This window comes from Osmerus mordax, chromosome 22 (genome assembly GCF_038355195.1).
Source record: "Osmerus mordax isolate fOsmMor3 chromosome 22, fOsmMor3.pri, whole genome shotgun sequence".
Classification (NCBI taxonomy): domain Eukaryota; kingdom Metazoa; phylum Chordata; class Actinopteri; order Osmeriformes; family Osmeridae; genus Osmerus; species Osmerus mordax.
The window spans coordinates 10,187,467-10,195,942 of NC_090071.1; the positions used below are offsets into that span (position 1 = coordinate 10,187,467).

The 8,476-nt window shown below is 43.7% G+C and overlaps 1 protein-coding gene across 1 annotated transcript; it reads right to left on the bottom strand.

Annotated features, from left to right (window-relative positions):
- Positions 1–1,226: 1,226 nt before the first annotated feature.
- lonrf2 (LON peptidase N-terminal domain and ring finger 2) lies at positions 1,227–7,073 on the bottom strand. The gene is made up of 11 exons (XM_067260329.1): positions 5,865–7,073; positions 4,819–4,937; positions 4,468–4,590; positions 4,047–4,356; positions 3,781–3,877; positions 3,265–3,379; positions 2,926–3,047; positions 2,629–2,787; positions 2,323–2,485; positions 2,087–2,236; positions 1,227–1,697 (listed from the first exon to the last, which is right to left on the bottom strand). Exons 1-11 carry the CDS (start codon positions 6,625–6,627, stop codon positions 1,536–1,538), a joined length of 2,283 nt encoding a protein of 760 aa, XP_067116430.1. The 5' UTR covers positions 6,628–7,073; the 3' UTR covers positions 1,227–1,535.
- Positions 7,074–8,476: the final 1,403 nt, after the last annotated feature.

An 8,476-nucleotide genomic window follows, 5' to 3' on the forward strand; every position in this document is an offset into this window, starting at 1 on the left:
GGCTAAATCACGGAGAAAGGGCTGGGCATCTATGCACGAACTGTACGGGGCTGATATATGAATAGGTTATCTACCCCGTCAAGCCAGTATGTTAAGATAACATCAAATGTTACGGTATAAAGAAGGGCCAAGTAAGAAAAAGGAGTGATGGCTTCGGAGAATCTTTGGACATGCGCACGTGAGACATCAGGTCAATATTCGTAATCATGGGTGTGGCAAGGGAACAATCGAACGACCTGAGACTAGTGTGCTGATGCATCATTATTTACTTTATGCACAGTGAGTCAGTAGAAAGCCTACGAATTATTACCATATTGCCGACATGGATTAATTTGTCTCCCTGCTGTAACCTACTTCCTCCCAATGTTCTTAAACAGCAGTAGAGTGCCCAGTCCAGAATGACAGTAAAATACATAAACACATAATTGGGCCCTAGAAACCACCTGACTGCTGGATTTATTTCTCTTGAGCAACCTCTCTAATACTTTCGTGTGATGTTCTTTCTAAAAGTGACCATATAAAATATTTCTCAGTGCAACTGATTGGGATGCCTGTGACACAGATGTGTCTGTGCATGTCTCAGAACCGTTTCCTTTCCCAACCCCGGCTACATTGTCATTCCCCCGAAGGATCTGTAGACATGAACAGGGTGTCTGTTTGTTAAAACTAACTTCAGCTCCTATGTTGTGAGTCATTTAGCTAACAATCAGGATGGACCAGTCTGGCTGAACAACACAGCACAGCCATGTTGCTCAAGAAACTCAGATATTCCCTGTATATAAGAAGTGTGTAGCTATGTAACAATAACCACAGTTGGAACGCACATAAAGAGTTGGAGCTGCTACATAAGGCTACATCTGGAAATAAATCGATCATTGTCTTTTAGCTGTGCACTCCTATGCTGTCCAAATGATATCGATAGAGATTACATCAAGAAATATGGGACTTTTGGAGTTTCACACAAAGGCAATACAATCCCCTGGTCACCGTGCCTCACATCTTAGCAAGTAGTGGTCGAGGAAACTGTCTGATAACACCTGTTCTAATTTAGACGGTTCTGGCCGTCCTATTTTTTTACATTCTTTTACTGACACCCTCTGGACATCTGGTGGTACTGCAAGATTACCTCGACAGCTGGTCTTGTACAAGCATTTCAATGTAGGACTTACAGGATTTTGCTGAAGGATGCAGTTTGGGTGTTTGAAATAACAATACAGACAGAACAATTAATAAATAAAAACATGTTTATTGTGTGATAGTAAGTATATAAATATGCAATTGGAATAACAATAATTTAAGGCTCTCATCATTTAACATGTACAACAGGACACACAGTTTGGGTTAAAGGACGCACTGATTCAAAGACACAGTATTTACATCTACAATGGTGTTTCACATCCTCACCCTACGAATACCTGGAACTACATAAGAAACTGTAATCCACCAGCTGTCCCCATTCAAAGAAGTTTTCGCATCATTTCAGTGACTGAAAGTCCATTTTTAGTAAGAACTGCACCGAACAGTTGGACAGCTTGTCACCGTGCCTGGCGTTTGCGTGTGACGAGGAGGATCACACGGCGCACGGTGCCCAGCCTGTCTTGGAGGGCGGTCATGGACAAGATGCTGAGCTGAGCACGTTTCTCTAGGGGCAGGACAGCCACTAGCCACCAGCACCAAGCAGGGCCGCTGGGACTGGCCTGAGGGAGGGAGGGAGGGAGGGAGGGAGGGAGGCATAGCGTGGTTCTATTAGGGTTTGCCTCATCGTTTTCTCCATGACAAATAATATATGCATTAGCCTTCTACTGTCTAGGCTCTCGGATATTAACATTTTTTTCACTCACAGAGACTGAAGGAGAGAGAGAGAGAGACAGAGAGAGGGGGGGGGAACAAAAGAGGGAGAGAGGGAACCGGAGAGGCTATAAAGAATATCAAAGTAAGACGTTCTGTCCTGATAATCCTAATATTCTTTCTAGGAACGAAAGACATAGTTCATCTGAATGTGATGTTCGACCCATAGGCCTAGGTACGAGGGGGCCAAGCAGAGGAAGACACCACTTCTAACAGACAGTACGGTGTTGTGTTGTACCTGAATGTCAGCCTCTTTCCCGGGCAGCTGTCCAAAGTGGCTGAGGATCTGGCTCTTCATGTTGTCTTTGAGGGAGGTGAACCAGGAAGTAGCCTGCTCGTACACAGAGTCATGCAGCTTCTGCAGCTTCTCTAGCTCCGCCCCCTCCACCTGGCCGCACAGGAAATGCATCAGCGGTTAGGAACCTCATCTCGGATGCAATCTTTAAAACTTCATCCACAACACACACAACACACCTTCTTGTCCTCCAGCAGCTCTATCTTGGCTGTGCTGTACCCGTCCCTCTGGCCGTGGCTCAGGACTCGAAACCGAGACACTCCCACCGTGTCCACCACCGAACGGCCATCGGGAAACGCCTTCACATCCTTCACCTCCAGCATGCAGCCGTAGTCAGCAAAACTGTGACCAGGACCATGGAACCATTAGCCAGGTAGTTGGTGAGAATGTTACAGTCAAGTACAGTTTAGGGGTTTGGGTTTAAGGAACCTGGCATGGTTTTGAGGTGTTGACTGTTTAGGTGTTAGTGTCATGGGTCAGCTCACCCCTTGAGATCATCAGCGATGCACATTCCAAACTGCCTGGTTCCTGTTTCCATTGAGCGTCGGACCATGAGCCTATAGCATGGCTCATAGATGTGAAGAGGGCATGGAATTGTGGGAAATGCAACCGTGCAGATAAAGATGGGAACTTCCTGCTTCAAGCTGCAAGAAGAACCATTTGTTAGGGAAAATCCCCATTCCACCAGCTGAGGAAAGCTGTTGCGATATTTTGTTGCACTAGAGACTATTAGATTTGCTATACACAATATGGCAGTCTCTAAAAGGGGTCTAAGGGCTCACTTGGATAGCTCCTTCATCTCCTCTTCATGGACTTTCCTTCTCTCAGCCAGCGCCTCAGAGAGATAACGTTGTAGCATTTCTTCAACCAACAGGGTCTTCTGGTTCCCTCTAGAGGCCAGGTACTGCAATTACACAACACACAGACGATCAAGACCACAACGACGTGACTTATGAAAGCTTTTGCCAACAAGCATTAGCTATACCTAGTTCAGTACACACCAAGGAGATAACTTGGCAGGGATAATATCTCAAAACAATATTTCCCAAATGATCGTAACCGATTGTGTTCAAAATATTGTACTGTGTTGCCGGACGTTTGCACAGTTTAATGCAATTTACCTCAGCGAGGTTCTCTTTGCACAGTGGGCAGCTTGGGTTGTGGTCCAGGCAGCGCTCCAGACACTTCAGACAGAATGTGTGTCCACAGGGGGTGGTGACAGGCTCATAAAATAGCCTGAGGAAAGACTCAAGTTCAATAATTAGGCAATACGTTCTTCCAAAGGGATGTTGTGTTTGTGTGTGTCTGTGTGTGTGTTATATCAGAATCAGAATCTGAATCTGAATTTGGTTTATTCGCCATGTATGTTATACAAACACAGAATTTACTGTGGCAGGGAGGTGCAAACACTAAACATATACGAATCTTAAATTAAGTAAAGGTACAGAAGTTTAACTATTCCTAAGAACTAAACAATCTAAGAATAAAACAATTTAAATATAAAATATATATAAAAATAAGAATAAGGATAAGAATGAGCAGCATGAGTGGTCAACATAGTGCAATAGTGCAATCAGATACTGGGTTAAATAATGAATGAATGTCAATGGGAGTCCTTGGCCTTATGGTTGACTTACCTCATACAAAGAGGGCACTCCAAGTCCAAGAGATGGGTAGGCACCTCCCTCTCACCACTATGGGCAACAGGAGCCTGGGCTGAGGAGCAACCTTCATCTGAGCACAGACACAGAGAGAAGATGAATGCATCCCAAAGTGTTTTCGTCAACAAAATGGTCGAGTTCTTGGAAGTGAAACACGGTCTGCTAGTCAGATCGATCCCCTGTGTTTTGTGTGGAATGTGTCAAGTGCCCAGCTATATACAAATCGATGAAGGGTGGGGTACCTTTTCTGGGCAACTTGTTGGCGGTTGCTAAGTTTGGAGGGTTGTCTTGGCATTTCCTTTTCAGACCAGAGGTGCAAAGTAAGGCACTGAGGACTAAACCCAGGTTCTTGGAGTCCCCAGCGCATGTCTGGGGCTTGGCGGTGACGTCCGAGGGCCCTTCCGTCTGGCTTTCTTTTTGAGGGGCGGAATTTAATGATCCCAAGAGTAAGGAGGCGGGCTTAAGAGGGGAGGCGAATCCTGTCTGACGGGGGTGGAGTGATGCGGTCAGACTGTCCTTCTCAAACAAGGAGGAGAACATGTCACTCAACAGCTGCAAGATAAAAGACAGGGGTTAGCAGATAACCAAGCACAGCACAAACACGCATTGCCTGGTCACACAGAGCATGCTACATAACAATACAGCAGAACAAAAGTACAATACCTTCTGAGCCTCCAGTCTGATAGTGATGCAGTTAGGCTTCAGAGCCACACAATAGAAATACTCTTTTAAGGTTTCTTCATTCCGTCCGGCTTTGCTCAAAGCCAATGCTCTCACATAATGGGCCTAGGTGAAAACACACACAGGGTTATGGAGTCTCAAGTCTTTTGATGACAATGTATATATATAAACCATCATGGGTGTATATAAGTGGGGCACTGCCCACGACCCAGTTCCACATTGTTGTATGTTCACCATCTAACACTGCCTTTATTCTATTCTCATGGAAGAATGTGGTCTTGGTAAAGGACCTGCCACCATGTCTGCCTGTGTACACCAGTATTTTTTTTTCACCGTGGGCCACAGAGGCTTCAGTTGACACATGCTGTCCCCATCCTGAAGGGCCAGTCTGAAGTTCCCCATCTCCTGATGTAGTTCTGCTCTCCGCTCCAGTAACCTGGCTGTAGTTGGGGCTGCACAGAAGAAGACATAACAATAACATTAGTCTGTATAGTTTATAAGCATTCATATAAACAGCAACTATAGAGCCACTATATACTATTTTGTCTGATGTATGGAAGTGTTATGGACTATCCCACAAGAAGGATAGTTATATATAAAACAAATAATTAATCCCTAAAACACCCCTGAATTACATGCATTAAAGTATTTAAAAAAAATTAAAAAGGTTCTCTATGAAATAAAATGAAAATAATAAGCTATTATGACAATATTAAACTAAATTATGTAGTAGAGTTGGCAACCCCAAAAAACTGTTACACAAAAAACATTATCTCATCCCCTAAAATCCAGGTCATGCTCATAACTAGTTCAAGGTCACGTCAAGTTTTGTGAAGAGAGCACATAAGCTGTTATGTGTTCATTTGCTACTTTGCACACCAACCCTGTTCAGACTCCACATGTTGGGAACTTAATTTTAGATGTGTAGAAATTCGAAAAGTAGAAAAGTACATTAGCAGGGCCCGCAAAAAAGGCTGCGGTTGTAATATCACTCTGTAGAATAGAACTCTGCTCTACCAAGCTTGGCCTACTTTTCCAGCTGTTGTGATGCTATGCAAGGTACATAATGAGCAAACTGATATTCCTACGCAAAGTACAGAGTCCAGGCATAGGATCACTAAAGAAATTGGATCAGTCTGTAAACATTTATGATCAAATGCCCAGTTCCCCCAAAACATGGTGTTCATGTCTCTGAGTCAGCTGGCATGAAAAAAGTGTAATGATGCCAATTATGTTGCCTGACACAGATATTAATTTAAGATCTGCACGTTTCCATGTCACCTGATAAGTAGGTTAACCATCCATTACTCAAATGTCCCATGTGAAGGAGAACTATTAAAAGAAAGGGTATTGGAGAAATAACTCATGCTTTAGCCTACCCATTTCTACAGCTTTGTTGTATCTTTCTAGGGCGTTGAGGAAGTCGTGTTTAGTCCGTAGTCTCTCCCCTTCCAGCCAGTATCGCCTTGCTTGACTCTCCGCAACAAACCACTTTTCCAACAGGCTGCTTAGGACCACATTGACTTTAAACGCAGTTGGCTTCACTTTGCCCGTTGAGTTGCTCAGTTTATATCGACACAGTTTACATTCTGTGACGTGATTATCTTCAAGACAATATTTGCAGTATGTATGGCCACATTCTAAGGTCACAGGCTCTGTCAAGAGACACTTGCACAAATGGCAAGAGAAAAAGTCCAGTGGTTCTTCATCCTCAGATAAGTCATCCTCTGAACATGAACGGTTCAACTCGTTTTTATTAACTCCAACTCGGCATGACGAAGTCTTACTTGGAGCTGAGATGCACAATTCCTTTTCGCGCAAGGTGTTCGTAATACAGTCAACAAGAGATCCTAATTCTTGGGGTTTTAAACTGTCCAGTTTGGCGGCAGCACAATACGAGTCCAGTGCCTCTCCTATGCGCCCAGCCCTGCTAAGCGCATCTGCCTTCAGTAGACACAGAGGCCTGTCTGGTTGCTGAAGATCTGCAAGTTGAGAGCTGTAGATCTCAACAGCAAAGTTGTAGTCTCCAGCCTGGCAGGCTTTCTGTGCCACATCCAACATTTCTGCACACAACCAGGCAGCAGTGGGAACAGTTGTGCTGTGCGTGGAATAATCCAATCCGTCTTGAACAGCGATGTCCATTTTCGTGATATAACTGAAAAATCGCAAATATCAGTTACGCCCAGGGGTCAGTCAAATTACTAGATATCTCATCGATTCAATCTAGGTCGGGATCAGACCGGACACCGAAGCAAGTGTTTAGTTCCATCCATTTCATTCAGCTGCAAATCGAATCTTCCATCTTAATTTAGCTACGTAAGACCGTGACACTGTGAAACTGGAAGTTTGTATAACAGCATTCACTCACGGATGAAATAACATCCTTTAAAACGAGTATACTTGGTTTCAAGGCATTTTCACGAACATGTTAAATGCCGCATAACTACGTGAGTACCGACAACTGACACAAACTTGCATAACGAGTAAAAACGAGCTAATGTCGTAGAAAAAGAAATAGCCGCTGCCGCTAGTGTTTCCTTATCACGCCTGTCTAGACCTAGATCTCTGAGCGAAGTAGAGTCGGGCACGCGAATCAGTAACCCCGCCCATACACTCGCCCAAAAACAAAAAGTTGTTCCCTCTATCTATTACTAAACTTGTATGAACAGCCACCACGCCGCTCGTTTTTACTTCGCTGGTCCTCGGGTTAGTATATAGGCATAGGAATTTGAATCACACTCTATCGACGTCAAATTCAGGAATTAAACTATAAGGGCAAACTAGTTATGATGCGCCTGTTTGGTAACGTCGGGTGGCACGTGACTTGAGGGAACAAAGTAATTGGGTAGTCTGACTGTTTATGTAATGATAAAGGTTGTGTAACAGAAAAAAACTGCATATTTAATAATACTGTTCGGGTCAAGAAACACTGTAGACATCAACAAGTGAAATCCCTTCCGTTGTCAACTGTCAGTTATATTAAGCTAACAGGCCACTGGCGCTGGGGACAGTAGCATTGACTGGCCAATGCTGTGTAGCCCTGAGTGCTTTGCATTAAACAGCTTCACATTCCGCAAATTAATGTTTACAAAAACGTAAAAACAAACTGCAAAATAGGTAACACTATTTTACAGGCTTGTATGGAGAATTGTGAGTAAAAAACAACAGCAAGTAACACGAGTTGATACAGGTATATCAGGGCTACTTCGTGGCTTGAGGGAGAAGAATTTCACCCCACAGTAAGGAGGCAGCTCTATTCACACAGACACTGTTTGGACACACATTTAGCGGCTGTATAAAAAAAGCGCAAGATGGGTGCTTTTATGGTTACTTATTTTTCTCTATATTACACACTCTGAAATCTGAATAATAATCATTTATGATCATTAATCACGCCACAATTGTGTTATCATTTAAAACCAATGTGCAGCACACCAATGTGTTGCTAACACATTGCCACCCTAACCTACAACTCTAACGTCACCTTAGTTCTTAGTCCATCAGTCCAACATGTCACCTGCTCTGCTCAGGGAACAGGCAGCACACGTGACCCTCCCACCCCCTGTGGCAACACATGGAGGACTGACAGTTATCCTTTGTTCCCACTGCACAAAAACAACCTAAATAAATGAACCCTCCAACAGAATACCACAAACATGTGTGCAGCACATGCCTCCACTGAATGAATGGGAACAGAGTAGAATGATCAAAAAGAAGTCACGAAAAGAGTCACGACAGAGAAACATATTTCTGACCACCAACACAAGGTAGCTATTGTTCCGACAGTTGCGTTGCTTCTTGTTGGATAGTTTCACATGGCCGATCAGATTTCAGGACATCATGCGAGGACATAGAACACAGTAATAATCATTCAGTAACAAACTGCAGCTGCTAGGACACCGGTGTGCTTTTACAGACATTTATAAGCAACACCAACAGGGCTCTTCATTGATGTTGAAAAACAAAACTAGTTTATTTTTTCTTGATTTCA

Coding starts and splice junctions, on each gene's coding strand:
- lonrf2 (XM_067260329.1), bottom strand. CDS start 6,627: ATGGACATCGCTGTTCAAGACGGATTGGATTATTCCACGCACAGCACA. Junction 4,591..4,818: donor TGAAGCCTCTGTGGCCCACG/GTGAAAAAAAAA, acceptor GTTTTCACCTAG/GCCCATTATGTGAGAGCATT. Junction 3,380..3,780: donor GAGTGCCCTCTTTGTATGAG/GTAAGTCAACCA, acceptor GTCTTTCCTCAG/GCTATTTTATGAGCCTGTCA.